The sequence below is a fragment of the Calypte anna genome, chromosome 28 (assembly GCF_003957555.1).
Source record: "Calypte anna isolate BGI_N300 chromosome 28, bCalAnn1_v1.p, whole genome shotgun sequence".
NCBI classification, from domain to species: domain Eukaryota; kingdom Metazoa; phylum Chordata; class Aves; order Apodiformes; family Trochilidae; genus Calypte; species Calypte anna.
Window position 1 is genome coordinate 1,226,243 of NC_044273.1, and position 25,934 is coordinate 1,252,176.

General features: G+C 40.9%; 2 protein-coding genes across 2 annotated transcripts; one reads left to right on the forward strand and one right to left on the reverse strand.

Moving 5' to 3' along the window:
• Positions 1-811: 811 nt before the first annotated feature.
• LSM7 (LSM7 homolog, U6 small nuclear RNA and mRNA degradation associated) lies at positions 812-5,012 on the reverse strand. The gene is made up of 4 exons (XM_030466137.1): positions 4,882-5,012; positions 4,038-4,128; positions 2,700-2,771; positions 812-1,596 (listed from the first exon to the last, which is right to left on the reverse strand). Exons 1-4 carry the CDS (start codon positions 4,915-4,917, stop codon positions 1,454-1,456), a joined length of 342 nt encoding a protein of 113 aa, XP_030321997.1. The 5' UTR covers positions 4,918-5,012; the 3' UTR covers positions 812-1,453.
• SPPL2B (signal peptide peptidase like 2B) lies at positions 4,994-25,934 on the forward strand. The gene is made up of 15 exons (XM_030466136.1): positions 4,994-5,133; positions 9,344-9,463; positions 10,485-10,667; positions 11,341-11,430; positions 11,650-11,789; positions 12,511-12,653; positions 13,498-13,594; positions 13,765-13,881; positions 15,799-15,880; positions 16,412-16,486; positions 16,620-16,682; positions 17,982-18,081; positions 18,532-18,609; positions 19,621-19,781; positions 20,712-25,934. Exons 1-15 carry the CDS (start codon positions 5,077-5,079, stop codon positions 20,997-20,999), a joined length of 1,794 nt encoding a protein of 597 aa, XP_030321996.1. The 5' UTR covers positions 4,994-5,076; the 3' UTR covers positions 21,000-25,934.

Consider the following 25,934-nt stretch of genomic DNA (forward strand, 5'->3'; position numbering starts at 1 on the left):
TCTACCCAAAGAATGAATGCCTACATTAAAATTCAGAAGCATTTAGGTTTGCACAAACAAATATGCTACACAAGACAAAAGCTCCCTGGATTCACAGCCTGCTGGAAAATTCAGATAGACTGAACTGGCATTTATTGACTCCAAGGTCCACTTCAGAGCTGACCCAGGAAAGGCTATGAAATCGACTACTGTGCTGCTGCAAAAATGGACAGCTCATACAACCCACCCTGGGTATGTTTCACTGAAAAATTCAAGGAACAAGACTCCTGACACCATCAAAAGAGTTTACTCTGCCACAGCCTTCTCATAAGGGGTCCTCAGGAAAATCAGGTGGCAGAAACAGGTTATGTGCAGCCTAAGGGGCTTTTAAATGCCATACAGAAACGTACAAGTCCTCAGAAAAGAGATCAGATGCTCTCAGTTGTTTCTCATCTATTTCCTGCCTTAGTGTGGAACATTTCCTGCTTCTGGTCTGGTCCCTCCTGGTTTTACTGAGTTTACCTTCCAAACAAATTTCATTTAGAATTACAATAGTGGAGAACTGCAGTATCAGCCAGAGAGAACTTTTTCAAACTTAAAACCAGACATTTAGGAACAGATTAATTTCCATTTATTCACTCAAAAGTCCTCAAATCTTACAATTTCTGCAGTATAAAAGAAATGTTTACAAATCAAATTGTAACAAGCAGATCCACAAGTGGATAGCTACAATATAAAAATATACAGTATTTCCAGACACTGCCTACAACTCAACATTAGGATCTTAAATATTCTTCCCTAAAATTCCAGGTATTGAATAGATACTTCTGTAGGGTACAGGTCATTCAGCCAAGAATCATCCTAGAAGTCAGTCCAGTCCTTCTGCAGAAGTTTGTCCCCTCCTGATACACAGACAACATCCCACAAAATTGGGAAGAAGGGAAGCAATTTCCCTGCAAGCAAGAGAGACTGAACTTGACAGCAGGAAGACTACAACACAATGCTTCCCAACTGAGTACTGACACCTAGAGCCAAAGAAAAACATGTTCTAATGCATTTAGGCTTTAGGTTAAATTAAATACAATCGTATTTTTAAAAATGTCTATAATATAACCAATATTCAGGGCATTTTTTACTCATTTTATGTGGTCTCACAAGATCAAGAGGGTCTTGGACAAATCCATGACAGTAAATTCTCTCCTGTCAGCAATGAACAATTTAGTTAAACATTTATTTAGGGGATACAAAAAATAATAATCAGAAATAATAATAATAATCAGAACTTACTTCTTCCACACCATGCCCCATCCTCTCATCATTTACAGAAAACCACAAAACTAAAAGTTGACTGTTCTTTCACACTAACAAATACACATTCAAATTCCTCCCCCAAAACAGGAAGCTCCTCACACACTGATAGTTTCCTCTGCTAATTTGCACCCTTGAAGCCTTCAGAGACAATCCAAAGCAAACATTAGCCATCCTGCTGTTGAATGAAAGGGTTTGGAATAGCTTCCATTCCATCCTGTGGACAAATAAGAACCACTGAGGTGCCTCTGCAGACCACAAGTCCCAGCTGACGTGTGTCTTCTGTTAATTTGTATTGATCATCTGGATCTGAAAAGCAGAGATCCCCAGTTACAATGGCAATGTAGGGAAAATAAACCAAATCACAGTTTAAAAGGTACAGATGTGGTTTTTTCCAGGCATCTCTGCACAGTTTTATTGAACTCATGGACTAAAAGTGATGCAGCAGTAATGTTCAGGACATTACTGATTCATTCATTTTCTTGCCACAAGAAGTTATAAAGAACTTTAATTTGTAAGCAAAGCAGAACACATTTTTTAAAGAATTCCAAGGTCCTTTCACTCGTGCAACCAAAATCATGTGTACAAGTGATTTTAAAAAGCTCTTAATGCCACTTCAAATGCCTTTACAGACATTTTGGGAACAATACAAGTCAGGAAAACACCCATGAAATGAGCAGAAAGCACTGGTTCATTCCCAGCCCAAGTGGGGGACAGACAAACCAACATGTTACACAAAACCAGCCAATTTTACCTTCCTTAGAGGTAACAATATATTTGATAAAAACACACTACACATCTTTTAAAACTCCCATCTAAGAGCAAAATTAAAGCTTCAGGTGCTTCCTTGTAAGCTTTCAGGAGAATACTCATCTAAAATGCTCTGCTATCACCCTTATGTTTCAGGGTAGAAAATGGGAAATGGGAGTATTTATCCTTGGATGGGAAAAGAAAAAAGCCCTACAGCTCTATTAGCTCTAAGATGCTACAGAAGGCTTTAGTCCCACAGAAAATCAAAGCCTGCATTTCCAGTAGAGTTTCAGACAGCAAGATAATAGCTTTTGCTGAGATGCTTCTCCTGCTTTGAGCAAACTGGCAACACTACAGCAGTATACACAAAGGCAATTGCCTTATCTGAAGAGAAACACATTACTTTGTTCAAGATTCAGAGGACAAAAGCAGCAAATAAGTTTTAGAGGAGCTCAAGCAAAGGCTACAAAGAATGTTCTACCACAGGGAATATGCTTAACCTAAGTTCTGCCCTCTTATCCCCTTTTTTACAATTCAGTTATCACAAACTGTCTGTTTGGGTGATGTCAACCTGCAGTTTCTGGCTATTAACTCAGAGCTGTAAGATTTAAGAAAATTATTCTTGGGTAGAGGGTGCTTTACAGAGCTAATACATTACTTACCTCTCATATATTCAATGGTACCATCAAGCACAAGGTTCAGAAGAGGATCAAATCCTTTCAAGACACCACTTGCTATTGAAGACCACACATAAACCAAAGATTAGTCACTAAAACCAGGAATACAGCAAGAAGACTGTAAAGGACATATTCAGTTCCCCCACTGTCTTCCCTTCTTCAGACAAGGTTATCAACCAAAGGAGAGCTGAGATATTGAACAGTGCCATCTTTGTCAAAGTACTTGTTGAGTACCAGCATTACTATCACTGCTAACAAGCCAAATAAGAGACTCTTACAATCCCAGGTTTTATATGAAGATAAAGGAACTTAGCATGAACTTTTTGAGAAGAAAATCTTAACCAACAGATTCAACAGAATTGTCAACTGCCCAAAAGATACAAAATAAAAATAAACCCAACAAACCCAAAGCCACCCTTCTCAGAAAGGAGTACAAGTAAATTCCAAAACCTTATAAGCATCAGGTCCCCATATATTTTTAGATGTTTTTAAAAGCAAAATCAATGTGCTCTGCAAAAGCTTCTGCTGAGCATCTCCCATGCAGCAAGGCTCTGACTTTCAGGGAAACAAATGATCCCCAAGTGGCTCCATCTGCTGCACAGCTACTGACATGCAAGCAAGAGGGGACATAAGAACCTCCAAAGTGATGAAAAGTCAGGGTGAAATAATAGTAAAACTCTCCATGAACTCCAAACATTTAACATGTTAACACCCAAAAGGGAGGACAAGTGTGTAAATCCTAACACCCATCAATGTTTCTCTGCTGCTTTAAATACACCCTCACATTATGAAAAAAATACAGGCAGAGCAAACAAGATAGTTGACAACAAGTAATAAAAATAAGTGTGAACCAAACAAGCTGCAGCCAGGGGATTAAAGGAAGAGTTAGAGTAACTTCTTAGTAAACTGTGATAGGAGCAGAGGGAATGGGTGGAAGCTGTGCCAGGGGAGGGTTAGGCTGATGTTAGGAAATATTTTGTTCCCTGAGGGGGTTGTCAGGCATTGGAATGGCCCAGGACAGTGGTGGAGTCACCATCCCTGGAGGCATTTAAAAGGCGTTTGGACCGGGTCCTTAGGGCCATGGCTTAGTAGCTGGTTATGGTGTTGGTGAGAGGTTGGAGTGATGATCTCGGAGGTCTCTTCCAACCTGAACATTCTGTGATTCAGTGTGAGATCCAATTCACACCAGTAACAGCAAACAAAAGCGTCTCTCCTTGATATAATGTAACAAAGGAGACAAAAGGAGACGGGCAAAGTGCGAGGAAAAGCATAAAAACGCCAAGAAACCTTCATGCTACCTGTGTCACCCCGACCCAGGCTCACCTTCTCTCCCGCCCTGGAATTTCACTCGGATTGTTTTGTCGATGTATTTGGAGAGATCCAAAATACTCTCCTTCTTCTTCTTCTCCTTATCCTAACGGAGAGGAGCGCGGGAAGAATTACAAGAAACCCTCCCCGTGCCCTCCAACCCCCCCCCGTGTTACATCGCCACTCCGTAACCCTTCATAACGCCGCTTCTAAGGGGCCGAGACCACCGCCCCGGGGCAGAGCGGGAGAGCAGCGGCCGGAGGGAGAGAGCATCACCGGGGGGGAGAGGGCATCACCGGGGGGGAACGGGCATCACCGGGGGGGAAGGGGGCATCACCGGGGGAAGGGGGCATCACCGGGGGGGAAGGGGGCATCACCGGGGGGGAGAGGGCATCACCGGGGGGGAGAGGGCATCACCGGGGGGGAGAGGGCATCACCGGGGGGGAACGGGCATCACCGGGGGGGAACGGGCATCACCGGGGGGGAAGGGGGCATCACCGGGGGGGAAGGGGGCATCACCGGGGGGGAAGGGGGCATCACCGGGGGGGAGAGGGCATCACCGGGGGGGAGAGGGCATCACCGGGGGGGAAGGGGGCATCGGCGGGAGAGAGGAGGCACCCCCGGGAAGAACGGGGCACCGTCGGGAAGGAGAGAGAGAGGGCACCGGCGGGAGGGAAGAGGCACCGGCGGGAGGGAAGGAGCACCGGCGGGAGGGAAGGAACACCGGCCGGAGAGAGGGAGGCACAGCGCACACTGCCGCCGCACCCCCGGGGTCAGGCCACGGTCAGCGGGAGAAGGCTCAGTCCCGGTCCCGGTCCGGTCCCTCCTCACGCCAGGCAGCGGCCAACCCGCTCCTCACCGCCATCTTGCCCGCGCCGCTGCCGACGTTCGCCATTTCATTCGCCGCCGCCAGAAGTGACGCGCGGCCCGGAGGAGCTCCCGTTAGCGGCGCCGGAACGTGGGGCGGGACTTCCTGGGGCGGTCGTTGGGGCACCCGGTGCAGGGGGGCCCATCCCGGCCCCTCCGACACAAAGCGGGAGGCGGCGCGCCCGGAATGGCGGCGCGGAGATCCCGGTTCCGAGCTTGGCTTCTCCTCCACCTCCTGCCGCAGGTAAGCGACTGCCCCGGCCCTGAGGCTCCTCGGCCGCCCCGCCTCGGGCAGCCCAGCGGGGCAGGGAGAGATCGCAGGCAGAGCCGGGCGCCGGCCCGACGCTGCTCCCAGGGCCACAGCGGGGCCTGTGGGGTGGGGGCCTCGCTCCGTCCGGCAGCGCTGCCCGGGTCAGCGGAGCCTTTCGTGGCGGAGCAGCGAGGGGGCTGCCCCGGGGGAGGCGCGGCTGAGGTGGGGGCTGCCGGGGGGGCAGTGGCCGAGCTGCGGCCGCTCTGCTGGAGATAAGAAGGACAGCACCGTCCCTAAGCCTCTGTGTCGTCTGTCCTCCGCGATTTAGCATTATTTATATATATAATATCACGTAACATGATATCGCATAATATAATATCGCATAATATAATATAGCATAACAATATAGCGTAGCATATTATAGCATAGCATAACATAATACCGCATAATATAACATCACATAATATAACAGCATGACAGACCATACTATAATATAAATTTATGTGGGGAGTTGTTTGGGGTCTGGGTTTGTTGGTTTGTTTGGGTTTTTTTGTTCTTCTTTACATACTTAACATATTCCTCATAGTTCTTAGAACACCAGGGCCCAGCCTGATCTGGAGGGCAGGATGTCTTGTTGAGTGTTCTTGGGGTAACTTTTTAACATGATAGTCTAATTTTTCCCTGTCCCCTTGTTGATTCCTTGCCAGTCATCTTTAGTTACAGAACGGTCTGGTTGCTAGTTAACTTTTTTATTCCTACATCATCCTCTTTTTTTGTCTTTTCCTCCATTATCTTGTCCTGCACCATCCCTTCCTTATTCCCCACATGTCCTGTGCATTTTGACATCTCTATTAACGCTTGAAGTGGGTTTGTGATGCCAGCATAGACCCCACCAATTAATAAAATAAGGGTCAAGAAATGGCCTGGAAACAGTTTGATTTGTCAGCTTGGAAAAGATGAGCACATCACAGTGTAGAACGACAGGAGGTGAGATAGTCCACTGGAGGATACTTGGAGATCTTGGCTTCAGCTCCATGCATTGCAGCATATTTCCTTGATGTAAGCAAATAACTCAGTGTGTGTGTGCAGTGGAATAGTGTCCATATGCTTGAGCAAGCTTTGAACAGGGTGCTTCAAGAGCCCTGCTGCGGCAGGAAAAAGTGCATTTACTGCATGCTACTAATATTTTTCTGTTTGCCAAAACTGGCTCGATTATAATTTGTTTGAATACTTTATATTTTGCAGTCCTGCTGTGTCTCTTGCACTTGGCACTGGGTTTAGGTACATCAGCCTGAGGCAGAGAGGAGTGATCTGGTGCAGTTGTACTCCTGTGGTACTGACTGATGGATGAGGTTATTCTGAGGGACATTTCCTTGGCTGTACTCATGATCAATGGCTGACTCTTGTCTTAGTGCTTTTGGGTATCTGTGGAGCATATCTTTGTCTCCTCCTTGAGATAGGATAATGGGGTAGGTAGCATCCACATTTGCTTCTAAACATTGATTTAAATAGGGAGAAGGAACAGCTTGGTTAGTGAAGTAGGGATGTTCCAAACCTGGCTCCACATCTAGGAGCACCCAAAGAGGGATGTGATCCAAGTCCAATCAGCACATAGATCTTGCTTTGATATCTGAGTCCTCACTTCTCAGTTTACTTCCTTCTCATTCTAATCATTCCTTCGTGGTGTTGCTACCTCTCAGCTGTCCTGTAACAAGAGAAGACGTACACAAGCCTTTGGCCAGTGAATGTTGTAACAGTGTCTGCAGTGAGCAGGTTGGATCTAACTGGTCTTCACTATAGCAGCTTTCAGCAGAATACTGAATTGAGGTGAGGGGTTTTGTATTTAAAATCAGAGTGTTCTGTGATGTAGGTTGAAAAGAGTCTGAAATTCTGGATTAAGGTGGTGGCTGACAATGTAGTCTCATGGAATTGTTTCATTATGAATATGAAACTCTCTCCACTGTACAGAGCTTGCTGAAGGAGAGTTTTCTTTGTGTGCAGATCTGCAGTTTGCTGTTAATGGTCTTCAAACTGATAGGTGCAGTTCCTGGGAAATGCACCTCAGCTTTTGGGGAGCTCTGCTTTGTCTTGCATGCTGCATATATTCAAAACACATCTCCATGTGTCTGTTAAATCCCTCTGAGATTCAGATAACCAAATCAGCTCATAGAGCTAATGAAATGGAACAAGTGTACAGGGCATCCAGGTGAGACTGGGGACAGGGACGGGGAGGAACAAGCAATAATGAGCCACTAGGTTGTCTCAGTCACTCACACTGCAGATTCTTGAAATATGGGTGAGCTGAATTCCTCCTCTCTATCTTCTTCCATCATTTAACTTGCAAGCCCCAGTGCTTGTCTCTGAGCTGCATGAATTTACCAACAGAAAAAAAAATCTCACTCAGCAAAAAAAAAGAAGTGTTCTGCTCCTTTACTGCATTAAATAGTGTCAGACTTTACACTTCAGTTGTGTGAAAGCCTTTTCCTTGTTTTGCAGCTTTTATGTAAAACACTTTGCTTGCTGTTACTTATACAACAATCTCCATAAAGCTACATTTCTAGCAGATTTCCAGATTTTGGCAGATCTTCCTTGTGACTTGGCACTCTTGGATATGGCTGCCAGATTGTTAATAATGTCTAAATACAGTTACTCTTTCCTTATTAATACAGGGGAAATAGGCAATTCCCTGTTTAACTAGGAGAAGGTACTTCTACTGTTTGAGACTGGGAAGCCCATTCATACAGAAGCTTGCAGGGCATTCTAAATCACATCTTCTGTAAGAAGCAACAATCATAAAACACCTTATTGTCACTACAGCTGTTGTCTTTCTGTCAGTGTTTGCAAGAGGATGGGCTTGATATCCAAGCACTTGGGAAAGAGCCCTTGGGGGCTGTAGGAATATTGAATAGAATCTGAACAGATGACATTTTTTTATGGGTTAATCTAGGTTACAGCATAATCTCTGTGTGAGACCCACCACAAATGTTGCCACCATCCCAGCATATGAGCTGCACTGCTTTGAAATTGGAAGAATCAAAGCCCTGTGGTACTGAAACAAGAAACTGATGCCTCTGGTTCTGCTTTGGGGGGAGGTTAAGAGCAAACTTGCAGCATTAACAGACTTCATAACTATGTTTTGATGCTAAGTGATAATTGTTTTGTAAAAATGTCTGTTAAGTCACATCCTCCATGAGCTCCATTTTCCTCAGACTTTGTAAAAAACTCTACACCCCTTTCTGCTTTTAGCCCTGATCATAATTCCTTTTAATTCCTCTCATCCTTGATTTTTATTTGCATTTTGGCACACAAAACCACATAGCTTCTAAAGCGTTTTGAGCACTTCACATTAGGAACCTTTTACTCCCTTAACATTTCTTTAAAGAATATCCATTAAGTTGCTCAGAAAGCATAATCATGTATTACAGTCTTCAGTTTGTCATTTGGGGATTGTTATCAAGTTCCTGTAGTCTTTATCTAAATGGAAATGTAGCAGCACACCCTCTGCTTATTCTCTTGTTTTAAAGGTGTGTAGCTTATATCTTACAAATGTAAAGCTTTTAACCATACAGGCTGGTTGTTTCTCCAAAGCTATTCAATTACAGGTACCTATCTCCTGCAGAGAACTAGTTCCTGAGCAAAAGGTGGCTAACCTCCTGGAAAAAAAACCCAAACCAACCTCTTTTCACATTTCATTGCTGAGCATGATACAGTCTCCTGTCTGGTTGTGCCCTCCCAACCTCTTGTGCATCCCTCAGTGTATTCACTGGAAGGACTGAGTGAGGAGCAGAGAAAGCCTTGATACCATGCATACACTTCAGCAATATCTAAATAACTGATATTCCCAGCATTGTTTTGGTCACAATTAAAACAGAGAGCCATGCCAGATGCTCTGAAGAAAATTAACTCCCTCTTTTGTCAGGTTCAATACAGGCCTTAGGCTCTTAGGTATGTAATCTTCACTGCTTGTGGCAAATATTTTTGGATTTTTCACATCAGGAAGTGGTCACTGAAGTCATGAAAAATATATGCAGGATGTAGCAGTCCTGAGGAAAGTTTCCTGTACTCCCTGCACAGATCCTTGACTCTGTAGAATCTCTGTGTTTCTTTAAAATACAAAGCAGGCTGGTCAGTAAGTTACTCTTATTGCTTCTGCTGTTTCATGTGGCCTAAAATTCTTATAATGAAATTTTTGTTACTTTTTCAGGTGTACTGTGAGTATGGGATGGTCCATGTTCTCTCAGAGAAGGGGAGTAGCAAAGGAAAAGACTATTGTATCCTCTTCAACTCTCAGTGGGCCCATTTGCCACATGATCTGGGAAAAGCTGTAAGTACCTCACCAAGCAATGACAGAATGTATTTTAAAATGCCTTTGTTACAGGGAAACCTCTGTATTCTAACTAAGATTAGTAGAATTGGAGGCAACTTCTTTGTTCTATTTAGAACAGATTTTTATCTGTTAAGATCAACCCTAAGCAGTGCTATGGTGGCAATATTTTTTTCCAAGCAGCATGCAGAGCTAATGGCTGGTTTTGGTCCAAAACAGAACTATTCCTTTTACACAACATTAGGAACTGAATGAAAATGGCACTTGCCTGTGGTTGGGAAGGGGTTTTTCTATGCCAGTATCATACAAAAATGTGCTGCCTGGCCTTGCTAATATACTGAGCTGTGACTTTGTGGTGAAGAACTTCTCCCTAACTCATCTAAATCTCCTCTCCTCTAGTTTGAATCCATTCCCCCATGTCCTGATATCCTCAGGAACACATCCAGGTGGGCTCTGAATGTCTCCAGGGAAGGAGACTTCACAACCTCCCTGGGCAGCCTGGGCCAAGGCTCTATCACCCTCACAGTGAAAAAATTCTTCCTTAAATTATTTGGTAGTTATTTGCAAGTATCCAGGTGCTTAGAATCCAAAATCTCATCTAACTGGCTATGTTTGGTTTCAAAATGGAAGTTCATTCTTGTTGCCTGTGATTTTGTACTTTATACCAGCCTGTGTCTGTGTTTTTAGCTGTTCATATCCTGCATCATCTCAGCCTGCCACCCTCTGCCACCCTAGCAACTATGACTCTGAGCTGTTCCCTTACCTCCTGGGTGCATGCACCAGAACAGCAACAGTGCTGGAGAAAACAAATGTAGATTATAACTCAAATTACCAACAGAATTCTGTACAATAAAGTGCAAGACCCTATAGAATAGAGAGCTGTTTCAGCTTCCAGGTTAATCTGAGAATACTCTATCACTGCATTACTCATTCTAAATTACCCTTTAGAAATTCTGTGGTTTCTGCTCTTGCTTTCTTTTATAACTTTAAATATGTGTGTAACTAATTTCTTTGTTTTCAGTCACTCTTGCAACTGCAGGATCAGACAGCATCTGTTTTGTGTTCTCCTTCTGATGTACCTGATGGGGGATTTAATAATCAAATCCCCATGGTGATGAGAGGGAATTGCACCTTCTATGAGAAAGTGAGGCTTGCTCAGATAAATGGAGCTCGTGGACTGCTGATTGTTAGCAGAGAGAGACTGGTAAGTCTCAGCAAAATGGAAAGACAGAAAAATACTAATCTGATGTTAGATATTGTCATGTGTTCATTGCTAGGATGTGATGCTCCTATTTCAACTGAATAATAGATGTGTGTGTTTATGTCTGTACATACATGGTGTAGCTGTGTGTGAAAATGGACACCTGAAGGGAGGATTAATGAAGCAAGAGGAGGGACTCATTGCATAGATCCCTTGTGACATTCAAGGCTTCATAATTAACCTTAGGTCATGTGAAACACTGGAATCATAAGGGAGGTTGATCTCTTGACTCACACATCAATAAGACCTAGAGCATAGTGAAACCACTGCTTGAGATTCAGCTGGAGCATCACCAGTGTGTGTTTTATAAAATTAGTGGTTTTGAATACCATAATCAATAGCAGAGGCACTCATCAGTCATAAAATTGTGACCCTCTTGTGCAAAAGATTCTGCTTGAAGTTTGGTTGCTGCATTTTGCTGTTGCACTCTTTATTACCTGTGTTTTACTGGAAACACAGTATACATTTTGACTTTTGAGTTTTTTCTGTCATTAGGATCCTTTCTAGAGTATTTTCCAAATTAACAGTATCAAAACTTGCAACTTTAACACTTGTAAAGTAATAGAGGTATTTACAGAAATAAATACATTCTTACCTGGTCTGGACTGTCTTTCAGGTTCCTCCTGGGGGTAACAGGAGTCAATATGAAGAGATTGATATTCCAGTGGCTCTGCTCAGCTATACTGATATGTTAGATATTGGCAAGGTAAACTTAACACAAAATGCTCTGGTTTATATTATGTCATTTAAATGAGTATCAAACTCAACAGTGTTTGAAGTCCATGATGCTTTGAATCTGTAGAGAGTTGTACTTAATATTGTTATATTTTGCAAAAAAAAATGGAAACCTATTGAGTTTAAATAACTGAACCTTTGCTAATGTAGCTTTTTGGAAGTTCTTCATAACTTGTGCTTACCTCTGCAGAGTTTTGGCAGCTCAGTGAAAGGAGCAATGTATGCACCAAATGAGCCTGTGCTGGACTATAACATGGTGATTATATTTGTCATGGCTGTAGGGACTGTTGCAATTGGAGGCTACTGGGCAGGAAGCAGAGATGTGAAAAAGTGAGTAACTAGAATGCAGTGTGTCAGTTTTATTGTACTTTTCACAGAAAAATGAGGTTTGGAGACTCTGTACAGATATATACCAGATGTAACATTTGAAAGGACCTGAGCCTTGTATTGGCTTTGTCACTGTGTGAAATTATTAGAATATAATTTGCATGTTGAGTGTTTTAGTATTTTGCCTTGTCAAAAAGCCAAACAATTGGAAAGCTCAGAAGGAAAATTTGGATAGTAGAAGCCCTGTTTGGACTTTTGCAACAATTCACCATAAAAATCTATTGTAAAGAAAAAAAATTGGTTTTGCTATTATAGTGCAAAACAGACTGTTTAGAGGCCTAAATTATACTATGTTTTGTATTGAAGTTTTATGGTTACTTTTTGCCAGTAAGAGGAGTTGGGGAGAGGAGGCTGTCTATGCCACACTAGGATTTCTTCTGAAGCCAGCAAAGTAAATTCTGTGGTAGTTTTTAGGATTCTGTTGTGTTGGTGGTGAATGGAAAATAGTCCTCTCCATCAGCTAATGCAGCAGTCACTGGTTTCATTATGTTATATGAAATGTTCATCCATCCCTGTATAATGTGGAGTTCCATTGACTTGAGTGGGAATCAATTCAGGCATTGGTGTTGTCAACCCCACATGGGGTTCTTGCTGATGATTTGGTGCCCTTTTCTATTTTGGTGCAGAAGGAAGGGACTGATAATTGCCCTGTTGCTCGTTTCAGGCGGTACATGAAACACAAACGTGATGATGGGGCAGAGAAACAAGATGATGAAACAGTTGATGTGACTCCAATAATGATCTGTGTGTTTGTAGTGATGTGCTGCTCAATGCTGGTCCTCCTTTATTTCTTCTATGACCACTTAGGTACTCTTAAAGTTGTATTTTTATTGATACATCTTCATGGTCACGAGGTTGCTGTTGTTTCAAGAACATTTTTACTTTGAAAGTAGTTAGGAAGTGATTCTTTTGCTGTGCTTTTTATCCCAGTATGACTTAAAACCCTGTAGGAAAACAGAGTAGATCTCTAAATTCACTTTTAGTGAGGTTGAATTAGGTGATTATAGAGCTTCTTGCAAATGCAGACACAGAATTAATGTCTTCCAGCTTTAATTTTTGTCAAAGGTGTTCTCAGACCTATACCTGTCTATTATTATTTATTTTAAACATAAATTTTGGGGTCCATTGTCCATTTTTTAATCTGTATAAACATAAGGAGCTTCTAATCTTAACTTATGAAATTGCTTGACAAAATAACATGAGAGCCCAAGGCACTGGAACGTAAACCTCCTGCTTCTGAGGCAGTTCTAAAAGATACATCTCATCTGTATTAACTCATTTTGCTACTGAGTGATTTAATGCTTATGTATACTCATAATAAGAAGATAAACACTTCAGCATAGGTTGCCTTTTAGGCTTAGGATTTAATGACTTTTGAGTCATTAAAAGAATATTAGAAAAGAGGTTTTGATTTGTTGGAGTCTAGCTAATGCATAAAGTACACCTGAGTAAAATGAGCTAAAATTAGACACTTAAGGAGCACAGATTGAATTAACAATCATTTGAAGTCTCTGAGTTTAACTTTCACTGCTGAAATGTAAGCCTTATTTCTCATCCAGGCTTTCTGATTGTCTGTTCTTTATTGAGCCAGGATATCAAAAAGCATCTCTTGCCTTCCCCTGCTTGGACTTACTGCTTTTTTCTTTTTCAGTCTATGTTATTATAGGAATATTCTGCCTGGCTGCCTCAATTGGTCTTTACAGTTGTCTGTCTCCCTTTGTAAGAAGATTCCCTTTGGGAAAGTGTAGGTATGTGGCAACATCTGTTTTCAATAAGAAAAATGAATTTTTTTTTTTTTTTTTTTTTTTATGTTGGGCAGATGGGGGGGGTTTGCAAAGAGGCTTCATGCTTCAACGTGTTTATAAAGGAGGAGGGTATCTACATAGACAACTGTGGCTTTGGTGTGTTTCCTTTTCAGAATCCCAGACAACAACTTGCCTTATTTTCACAAGCGTCCGCAGGTCCGGATGTTGCTCTTGGCTGTGTTTTGTATCTCTGTCAGCATAGTCTGGGGAATCTTCAGAAACGAAGATCAGTAAGTGTATAGTTTAGTTTCTGAGCTAGAAATTGTAAGAGACATTATAATATAAAGTAACATATCCATAGAAGCCTCAGCTTACCTGGAATTTAGGAGTGACAGGAAAGGAAGTAGAGACTTGGGCAGAAATTTCTTAGTTGTTCCTGATGTGCTTCATCTTTGTCTTGTTTACTTAAGTCACAGGAAATTGTCTCTTGTTAAGCTTAAATTTCTTTGAGTCCCAGTTTCTAATCTCATCTCTTTGGCTTAAGACAGCTTTTCAGAAGAGTAGCAAATTGGCACAAGTTGTCTAACTTATTTCTCAGGTGTTCATCTGCATGTGAATTTGTTCAGAGAGAATAAGAGTTGTGAATATTGCCAGATCTTTAGTTTTTTTAGAGTAAACAAGTCTCTATATTCAGTATAGCTACAGTTCCTAGTTATAACATGTTATTACCACTTTTGTTAGTTTTTTGTTGGGTTTGATGTTGTACTGTGTTGGGTTTTTTACCCCTTACTTCAATGTCAGATGCTCCACTTTCTCCATGTATACCTGTTGTGTTCCTCTTTCTGAGTCCTCTATCAGACATTCTGTGTTAGAACTGAAAATGCTGGCTTGTGTTCCTGCTGATGGTACCAAAGATACATTGATTGTGCCTGGGATGCCTGCTTTTCCCTTTGTAAGGGTCCATTTTCTGTGTTCAAGCTGTGAATCATTCACTGACAGAACTCATAAATGGAGGAAGCATCATCTCTGAAGCACCTTTTAGAGAAATGTGTCAGACTGAGAAGTACAGTCATTTAGACTTCTGCATTTTTAGGGAAACCTTATTTTTTTGTGCCTCAAATTCTACTTCTCTATAATCCTAGCAATGGAGAGGAAAGCAGAGAGCTTTGACACTTCTGTATCTAAAAACTGTGGAATTCCTTCAGCACACAAGGGTGCACACATACAGAGAGGCCAAAGGACTCCAGTGTTGTCCAAAAAAAAAAAAAAGTGGATTTGTTGCCTGGTGTGCAAGAAGCCAATCCTCACACACACATGAGAGATGGTGTTTATTGAAGGTTTGTGCAAAGCTGGGTGCTCACAAGTCAGGTACACCAGCCAGGAGAAAAGTAGCAGTATTTATACAAATTATATTATTTAAAATCCCAGCCAATTAATACACAATTAATACATTCATATGAGGCTACATCATCATGTAAAGTCATTCTTTGGGCCTTAGCTCAAGTCCTGTTCCACCTGCACTTGTTCTTCTGGTGGTCTCTCTCTCTCTCATGGTCTTCTGAGGGTCTTTGCAGGAGTCTCCCCTTCACCAGTTGTCCCTTATGAGGGCTGAGAAGGACATAGATCCAAAAATAATGTTAATACAATTCAAAACTCAAACTTTTCAGATTTCTGGTTATTTGGCTACACTGAAAACATTCTCTATTGTTCTAGCATATTTTACTGTTTAAAACATCATTTACTATAGCAGGTGTTCAAGAGAGAGAACTACATATGTAATTTTGCAGTTACCTAAGGCAAGTGTTTGAAAGAGGGGACCACAGGCATCAGCAGCACTTCTGCTTTGGTACCCACTGACCTCATCCAGCCAGTTTTCAATCTACCTCATTGTCTCCTCATCCAATTTATGCTTCATCAGTTCTCTGTGAGGATCTTCAGGGAGATTTTCAGTGGAAAACCTTACTGCAGTCTAGGTAGACAGCATCCTCACCGTTCTTCCCTCACCTACCCAATCCTTCACAGCACTGTAGAAGGTTATTAGGTTGATTAAGCACAACTTCCCCTGTGTGAATCCATGCTGATAACAGTCTTGATTTCAAACAAGTACTTCTATTAAAAGTTTTTTGTCCCAGGCAGGTCCTTAGCACGAGGCTTGGTGTGACTTTCCTACTGTGTCCTGCAAAAAAGTTACTCTCCTCTTTCTTTAGGTGGGCCTGGGTTCTGCAGGATGCTTTAGGAATTGCTTTCTGTCTTTACATGCTGAAAACAATTCGCCTGCCTACATTTAAGGTATGAAAGTTAAAGAGATGAAAAAGAGGATGTTTGCCTCTGTAGAACTCTGTAATGGAAATGTTGGCTTGGAAATGCACTTCCATTCAGATGGAAACAGGGATGTAATGAGTATAATGTAAGTGGGATGTGATCATCAGGCATGGTGTGTGGTAGCTTAAAGTTCTGTAGAGTCTTGACTACTAGTAAATCACACACCACCCACACTTGTGTGTTTCTTCTTCTTGATTTATTTTATTCTTTTTTGGGGTTTGACACACAGTTGTTGCATTATTCTGGTGTTTTTTTCAAATCTTCCAGATTTTACATGATAAAGAATTTTAGGGACTGGAATATAATTTCATGTGTAATAATTACTTTTATATCATGCATGCAAGACCCAGTTCCTCCATCTAAAATATTTAGGAATTATGACTTGTTGTAATCCTTGTTAGTTTTTGCCTTGAATAGTCTTAAGTTGCTAATTATTAATTCTTTGCTGTTTACTAATGCATAGTTTGGAAATACCAAGTATCTTGTCTCTTCCTCTAGGGTTGTACTTTACTCCTCCTGGTTCTTTTTGTGTATGATGTATTCTTTGTATTTATCACACCTTTTCTAACAAAGGTAAGTGAAATACTTCCCTAATGCCTGCTGTTCACAGAGCAAAGTGTAATGACTGCTTTCTCTGGGTATTTCAAAATGATCCCAGACCTCCTGAGTGAAGTGATAATTTACAATTTTCCCCTTTTTTCTTTAGACTGGGGAGAGTATAATGGTGGAGGTTGCTGCAGGCCCATCTGATTCTGCCACTCATGAAAAGGTACTCTATGTAGTCTGAAAATATGGCACTAATTTCCAGCTATTACACTTACAACTTCTCTAAAATGCAAGGACCACAAAGCTGAAATGGAGATAGCAGACTGAAGATAATTTAATGTGTAAATAAGCACTCCTGAGCTCTCTAGAAATCTACACCAAACAGAGGGGGCAAAGCAGACTCTCAGGGGTTCATCACAACAGCTTTGCTCTTCCTTTATCTTGCTTTAAAAGGGCTTCATGATAAGCAAACTCATTAACTCAGCTTCACAAAGCATGCAAGCACATCCATTTTTACCTAAAGGGATAAAGCTTATACATTCAGTCTGTCTCTTGCCCCTCCTCCCCTGTTTTGATAGTTACCTTATGAACAGCTGAAGCTGTAGGCAAAGGGGAGACATGAATTGGAGCAGGAAGAAAACACAAGTCAGAATTTAGTGGTGCTGTTCTATTTGACATGATTGACTTGGGAAGGAAAGTATGTGAGATACAGGACATAGTGAGACAGTGAGATATAAAACAGGTAAGAAATGAATCTGTAGAAAAAATCATTTTGATAATTCAAGGTCTCTTTTCAGCAATAAATGTATTATTACCACATGGGAAAATAGTAAAGAAAAGAGTTGTTAGCAGGAGGAGCTACAGGTGGATCAATCCATACAATCCATACTCACTTCTTTAACTCCATAGGTTCATGTCTTTTGTACCATTAGTACCCCTTCAGTTTGATAGAATGCTTTAAGTTGGAAAGGACCTTTTAAAGTTCATCTAGTCCCACCCTTTAAGGACTGAAAAAGCCTTCTCCAGACTGAACAACCCCAGATCTCTCAGCCTCTCCCCACAGCAGGGGTGCTTCAGCCCCTGGAGCATCTTTGTGGCCTCCTCTGGATTCTCTCCAGCAGCTCCATGTCCTTTTTTGTGCCAAAAAGACCCAGCACTGCAGGAGCAGAGGGGAGGAATCCCCTCCCTCAAACTCCTGGCCATGCTGCTTTTGGTGCAGGGTTGATGTCCCATTGCATGTGAGACTGTGAATTTAATACAGTTTGAAGCTGTCTGTCCTGTGGGCTTGTCTTGGCTATTTGTTTTTAGAAAGTGTCACTCCTACCTTAAATACATTTTGTTAGTTGTCAATAATATTGACAAAATAAGAATATAAGGATTTTTAAAAAAACATAAGGATCTATAATGTAAAAAAAGAGGTCTGCAGTTTCAGTCCAAGAGGAACAATTTCTGGTAGATGTTATCAGTATATAGAGAGAAGAAGTTTTTTATGAAAACAGACATCTGTCTCTCTCATTCCAAGCTCCCAATGGTCCTGAAGGTGCCACGACTGAACTCCTCACCTCTGGCTCTGTGTGACAGGCCTTTTTCTCTCCTAGGATTTGGAGACATACTAGTTCCAGGTATTTCTTCTTCAGCATATTAAGAATTTTACTCGTGTCACTGTCATATTAGTTTATTCCTCTAGTACTTCTTCAAGGAGGAAATTTTATTTTACTTCTCTAAACCTGATAAGTTTCAAGTGTCTCTTTTATATGCTTTTTTTTCTGCACTGTTCATTTTTTCCATAAGACATTAAATGCACAAAAGCCTTATGGTACATTTTCACATGAATTGATGCCAAGAAATACAGAAAAATCTCAAGAGCTGATTTAGCAACTAGCTTTATAGTATAAAACATCTTTATTGGAGTGCTTCTGTTGGACTGGGCTTGTGTTGTCAGACAACTCTTTGTAAGCTGTGCTCTCTCCTGAATGATGCTGTCATGTTTAAACACCAGGGTGTTGGAAATTTGATGATTTTGTGTTTTTCAAAGCCTGAAAGCAAGTTGTAACTGTTCTTTCTTTTCCCAGGCTTGCTGGTAGCCTATTGCCATAGATTTGACATTCAGGTGCAGTCATCCAGAGTCTATTTTGTAGCCTGCACTATAGGTATGTATAACAGTGACACCTGAACACAATACCTCCAGGAGCCTCTGAGCCACCTCCAGGAGCCACCATTGATCTCATATTACATTGTTTAGGGTTTTTTTATTGTTCTCCTCCTTTTGTTATTATTTTAGCAAAGTACTTTCCATCACCAGGTTACCTGGTGTCATTTTCCTGGGTTGTCTGCCATATGTAAAGGGAGCTTCCTTGTTGCCAGGGTTTGTCCCACTAGAACCCTTACACTATATTTAGAGATGCCTAACTGCTCATTCTGGTTTAGCCATTCATGAATCTTTGAATTCTCATATGCAATAAACTCAGGTTCAGGGATATCTTCCTCTGACTTTGCTCTTTTTGTATATTCTAAAACTTTGTGACCTATGATGCAATAGGTTGCTTTATGATGAATTAGTTTTCTTTGGTTTGTAGAATCCATAGTTAGACTACTGCTGAATAGTATCATAAAGATTTCTGTTAAAAATATTATGATTATGATATGAAATCCTAGCTGCTTCTGCTTAATAATTTTTGCAGAATAGAAGCAGAAATTAAACCAAAAGTAGTAACAAACAGCGAGCCAGCTGTATGCTGTAATTTGTTGGCTTTTTTCCAGTGATGTTTCAGGATATTAAGAAATGGTCAAAAAGCCAAGCCAAACAAAAAGCACATTATAAGATAATTATCTGTGTTACAAATACAACACGAGGCACAATATTTCATTGGTTTATTTTTCTTTTCTCAAGCTACTGAAGGTAATGATTGAGCTGCACAGTGTGGACTAGGCTGATCACACTACTTTCACAACATGTTATCAGTAGAAAGAATATCCCTTAAATAGAGCACTATTCAAAGTTTACCTTGTGTATTTAGTGGTTGTATCTAATGAGGCCTGAAAAGAATCTGGAGGTGTTGGTTATTTCTTGAAACAATTCCTGTGGGAACGCTGAGTAACGATCGAGTTGTTCTTGAGCAGAGCTGCATCTGAGTAACTTTTCTGGTTTTATTCCCTTCCAGCATATGGCATAGGCCTTCTGGTGACCTTTGTTGCCTTGGCACTGATGCAGATGGGTCAGCCTGCTCTCCTCTACTTGGTGCCCTGCACTCTTCTCACCAGCTTTGCTGTGGCTCTTTGGAGAAAGGAGCTGGCGATGTTCTGGACAGGCAGCGGCTTTGCGGTGAATACCAGTTTGATATGATGTCAAGAAATACTAATATTATAAAAACCTAACTAGAATTAAAGTTGAGTAAAACATTGCAGTATTATTAACCAAACCCAAATATTTTTGTTTTCCTTGATTGTTTGCTTGCTTTCTACACTTTTTTGCCTCACTAAGTTGTTTTTTTAATATTTATGGCCACATAAACTGGCTATGGAAAAGGAGTAGACCTTGTCTGTCCTTCTTGGTTCTGCCATGATTTTACTGGTTTGATCTCTCTTTAAAGTATTACTAGTAGTAAAATATTAAATATTATATACAATAAAATGATTTATAATATTATATAAAATATTTTAGTAAAATATTTTTCTTCATATTTTTTCATAGCCTACTGCTTATGAAGTAGAAGTCTTACTCAATGCAGTAAATTATCACTTTGTTTCACTGGGGTATAAGTGAAATTAATTTATGTTGTAATGCATGTAATCCAAGTTTACAATTACTTGGAGGGTGAATCTGTCAAGCTAGAGGTTCCTCCCAGTGAGTTTTACTTTGCTATTCAAATATTTGTGATAACCTTCACAACTTTCCTCTACAAAACTGTATTTAATTGTTGGGAAAACATTTGAGATCATCTGAAATGTGATGGGAAAGTTGTACACTGTTAGTAAAGGTGGGAAACCCAGAGAATGGCCAAGTGTCCAAGTGCTGTTAGCTTGTTCCTTTGTGGTCAGCAGACCCCATCTGGCATCAATGAGGAACGATCAGGCAGAAAGCAATTAAACACATTCCTGGAAGAAAAATCCCCTTGTGTACTATAAAACACAAAGACAGGTTGTGTCCACATGTATGCATGTGTCCACTCTTCATCTTGGATGACCATGCCTCCTGATAACTGGACATTAATCCTTGCTTTCCATCATTCTGACTGTGACCTTCCATTTACAGAAAGACCTACCTCAGCCTCCTTTGGTGATAGCTCCTGTCAACTGCCCCGAGCTTCCCAAAAATAGCAATGTACCAGCCTCTAAGGAAGACACAGAGCAAATGACCAATCCCACCCTCCATGTGAAGGAGCTGCATGGCCCCAGCTCAGCTGCAGAGGACTTGGCTGATCCTGACACCAAGACAGAGCCCTCGGAAATTCCTGTTGCACAGAGTGAGGACCCAGCTGGTCAGAATCAGGACAACCTTGAAAGCAAAAGCTTAAATGCAGAGCAAAAACAGCTGGAATGAGCAATGTGATAAGAACTCCTTTCTTTTGCCACACAAACGTATCCATATAAAACCAGTATGCATTTAGGACTGGTATAATAGTGTTTGCATTCATTGAGAAACCTCACTGGGAGCCTGATCATCAAATCCAACAATGAATGTTCTGCTTCCAGCTTTGGTACAGCTGTACACTTCAAACATCTTACTGAAATATGGTGCTCTACAAGGGTTCTAATATATGGATTTCAGTGATCACTTCTTAGTGAATGCCTTTGACTGTTCCATTTTCATTATACCAGGGTAGTATTAAGAGTCTCCATTTACACAGGACTCTGTACTTGTGTGACTGTTCTGCTGCTTTAGTATAGTGTAGGTGACATGGAGGAAAAGCACTGACCAAGTCTGCTACAATGCTTAGTTGAGAGAATCATGATAGTTATTTTAGCACTTTCCCTTTTACCACCTTTTGCTGTATCTTTCCCTCCTTCTCATAGCCATTGCTACAAGGGAATGCTTTACTATAAACCCACATTCAGGAAATGCAGAGAATGGTTGATTTACCACACTCTGAAGGAATTTATACCACCTTGGTGCATTAAATGCATCTCTTAACTTTTTGTCTTTGTTTTTGTCTTTGGGCTGGCTACTAGTCTAGTTTAGAAGGCAGGATGAAAGGAGCTACAGGAACCTTTCTAAGCACTTGTGTGAGCTCTGGGGGCTGTCTCTGAAAATCAACAGTGTTTGTCACAGAACACTGTCTGCAAGCAGAAGCATATTAAGAATGTTGAATGTTTCAGACATAAAATACAAGCCAAATAAGTAAGAAAATAGATAGTAGCACTATACTAAGCTTGACAGGCAGTATTTTTGCTGGGAAGATGTTAAAGTAAAGCAGTAAAAATTCATGTGTGGAGTTTTGAGCTTCAATTTTTCATTTGTTTAAGGACTATAATTTCAGTTTCTAATTCTGATGAAAGTAAGCTGGTGTTTTCATTCCCAAGGGAGCACATATGGTGCTATAGTCAGTTGTGATTTAAAGCTGCTTGCTGCTCAGTATCTAATCAGCTGCCTCATTCATGTCTTGTCTTTGTCCCAGGAGAAACCAAACCATGGCCTGTCAGGTTCTGGAATGAGGCTGTGGTCTAGCCACTATTTTCCATCTCTTGTTACATGACATTGTGAAGGACTAAATTTGTGAATTCAAAACTTTTTAAGGTGCAACTGGTCTTTCTTACACCTCAGTTCATTGGTCTTTCAATTCCTGAAACTGTGTGTTTTGCCTGTATAACATGGTTGAGTCTTTTATGCATCAACACAGAGGGACTGTGTGATTCACACAATTCCCTTGTCAGTTCCATCTGAGAACATTTGACTTTATCAGGGGTCTCTGCACTACACTTCCATTTCAATTCCAGAAAGCCTCAGCCACTGCTCTTTAATATCAAAACAGAAAATGGAAGTATTCTAGGATCCTAGAATCTAATTCCAAATTACATGGAAGAAATACTTTTCAGAGTATTAGAGAATCCAGAATGTTTCACCATAGTGACACAATCAGAGGCAATGCTTTTAAATTCAGTCTCCAATTGGCATGTTGCTTTGGGTTATTTAGAGCTCTCTTTTATGGCTGTTAAATTTCAGCCACTGTCTTCCAAAAGTTTGCCCTGTTTGTTTCCCATTGGGTGGGAAGTATTCTTTCTCTAGAAAGTGAAAAGCTTTCCATAAAACACTGGCTTCAGAGTTTTACCAGCTGCTTCTTAAAGCCTCAAACCCTGTCTGATAAAATCAATATAATGATGAGTTTCTTGAAAGGCATCCAGTGTCCAAAGGCTTGCACTTCATTTAATTTACAAATCATCCTAATGGAAGTTAGCAGGACTTAAGAGTATTTCAGTCTTCTCTTTAAGGGACTGTGTTACTTTTGCCAGCAGTAATCTGAACCAGTTATTACTCATAAAGAACAGCAGAGATGTTTTACTGAAAATTTCAGCCAGCTGGATTATGCCTTAATTTAAGCCACTGTATATGGATGAATATCAAATCAAGAAAACAATCTTGTGTTTAAATAATGGACTTGACAAAGAGCAAGAAAACAAGTTTGGAGACTGACTCAAAGTTCTATGATTTTTTGCCTTGATTGTTTTTCAGTCACAATGTTATTTGGAATAGCTTTTTATATATATAAAAGCCAGTAGCTTTCTGATGATGAAGCATTAAGTTCTATCATATACTTGAAAGTGTATTTTAACATGTGTTCTATGTCATGGGTTAGGAAACAGTTTATTTCTTAAATTGTCTATAACTCAATTAAAATGGAAGTATTCATAACACTTGTAGGCATTTAACAGTTGCTTTGTTCATCCTGAATTCCAGATAGGTCTCCTTGGAGCATGTGCTTCACCTTAAGTTTCTGGACCTTTTCCATCTATTTTTAAGTGTGGGGTTTTTTTTTTTTTTATTTTTGCTTTTATATTTTCAGACTATGAAGATCAATGTGGAAAAAACCAATATCTCCAGATAAAGTATGTAAACTGGCAATGAGTTTCATACTTCAGCTATTCCAGTACTGTAAAAATCAAGTAACCCTGGTGTTCAGCTGCTCAGACCCTGATCCTGGGCAGTTCAATCACTGCCATCACCAACCAAGACTGTTTGGGGGTTTTTTTTGTCTTTCAGAAACCTCCCTGACCAGCTTGATGTAAAACTTAGCTGCAACTTTTTGTTGTATTAGAAATTGTGAAGAATTTTCAGTGTAGCTGACTCTGCTTTCATTGGATAATTGCAGATACAGATCCCACACTAAACTTTAGTTAAAATGCTGAGTGTGGTGAAAGTCATGTTGAGGTTAAAATAATGTGGAAAAACTTCTTGTTTTCCATCTTTCACAAACTAAGCTTTTAGCTAACTATATAAAATTCCAATAATAAGGATTCTGCCTCTGAAAACCTGGAGGTGTTCAGGGGAAGCACTTGTTTTAGTCAAAAACTGACCTTTGACCAACACCAGAACCAACTCCTAACCCAGGTCCTTAAGGACCATCTTAGTGACGTGTGACAGGCAGCACATTGACCCAAAAACTTGTTGAAATCCAGACATCTCAGCAGACTGCAGTATTTGTCCAAATCCTGCAGAGGTGGTGCCTCTTTCCATGGCAGATGCAGCCCCTGAGGGTTCAGAATAAAATCTGTGTATGGGTTGTGTCTTGAGAATGAGGACTTGAGAGTCCAAAAGTGAACAGGAACAGTGATCAGAGGTCCAGAAAACATCAGCAAGGAAAGATTGATCTTGAGGCATTTTATCAAGGTTGGTTTCCCAGGTGGCTGTCCCAGTAACAAGTTTGGTGGCTTCTGAGTTGGGGCTCTGTGCCACTGGTGTTAGGTAGGATGGAGAGGGAGAGGATAAGAAAAAATGAAGGTGGCTCAGAAAGCATGAGGAGATACTGCAAAAAAATGGCCCAAAATTATTCTTCCAAAGAGAAGAGTTAGGGGCATGCATGGTAAATATCCAAACATCTGAAATGCTCCTGCAAACTGGAAAAACAATTATTTTTTTCAAGTAGCAATGGCATCAAAAGCAATAGACTTCTAATAACTCCATAATAGTTACAGACTTACAATAAGTACAGTGGGAAGCATCTGCCACCTCTGTGGCTGTTTCCAGTGCACCAACTCCTGAGCTCATCTTGGTCTGAGTCAGGAATTCGGCCATAGAGACAAGAAGCATCTTTTGTCCCTTGAATCATGGCCAGCAAACAAGTCCTGGTCCACTTCAGTCCCAGCATAGTCTGAGAGTCAGAATTACTATAATTCAGTGACATCGTGGCATGAAATTTGTCACCTAGCAGTGCCATGTCAGTCTCTGTCTCAGCAGTGCTGTCCTGGAGTTTCCAGGAATTCTGACAACTTGGATTTTGTATTACAAAACCTCTTGGTTTTGTTTTGCTGTTTTCAAGATGAAAATTCTTCTGTAAGAAGCAACATCAAAGCAACATCAAAGCACATGCAGTGCTCTTCTGAAGGAGATAAGGGATCTTTTTTTTTCTTTTTTTTCTTTTTAATATACATCCAATTTGTTGAATTGCTGTGAATGTTTCTGATATCTGAAACATTTTCAGAACAGGACAACCTTGTGTGCTACCAGAAGTTTCCTTTGCCACTTCAGTGATCCCCTGTACCTTGTGCCCTTATCACTTAGGGGTCTCCTGTGAGTGTTTTCACCTTTGCCTTTTCTTCATCCAACAACCTTCTGATTCTCCAGCTTTCTTAGAGCCAGCACAGGTGGTGGGAGAGCAAAAAGAAATCTCTGTTTAATAGGACACTCCTAGAGCTCTCTGAAAAGCCTGAAACTGGGAATTGGTCACCAGAGCCCACTTGGATCACTTGTAGCATTCAGCACCAGGGGCTGTCACGTTTTCATACTAAATACTCAAGTTTTTCATCCTAGAAGTCACTGGCAGTAAGTATCAACTCCACTACTGACATGAAACCAAAACCTCATTGTTTAAAGAAAAATCCAGATTTCCAGCCCTGACTATGGATGCTCATTATTCATAACCATGCTCATAACCAGGAGGATGGAGCAGGAGGCTGGAGACAAACATTTTTTTTTGTTTAATGCTTCTTGGGTGCTTGATCATAGCTGCTTTTAGCAAGGGAGTTTGTTCTTGAGGAGTAAGCTAAGTAGAACAGTTTTAAATGTCTGATGTCTTTGTGGAAGGACTTTGTAATGTTCTAATAATCGTGTATAGGATAATGTTAGGAAGAGTGGAAACTCTGAAGTTTGTTAATTATAGTTTTTAGCTTTTGGGAATGCATACGTTCAGCTCTGCAGATGTGTGCATGAGGAATAAACTTTTAAGCTTCTTTCACCCAGTGCTGAAGGAAGGACTTTCTGGTGATTCAAAACCTCGGGTACATTTTTATTTTAAGATCTTCGATGCATTTTGGCCCCTGAATT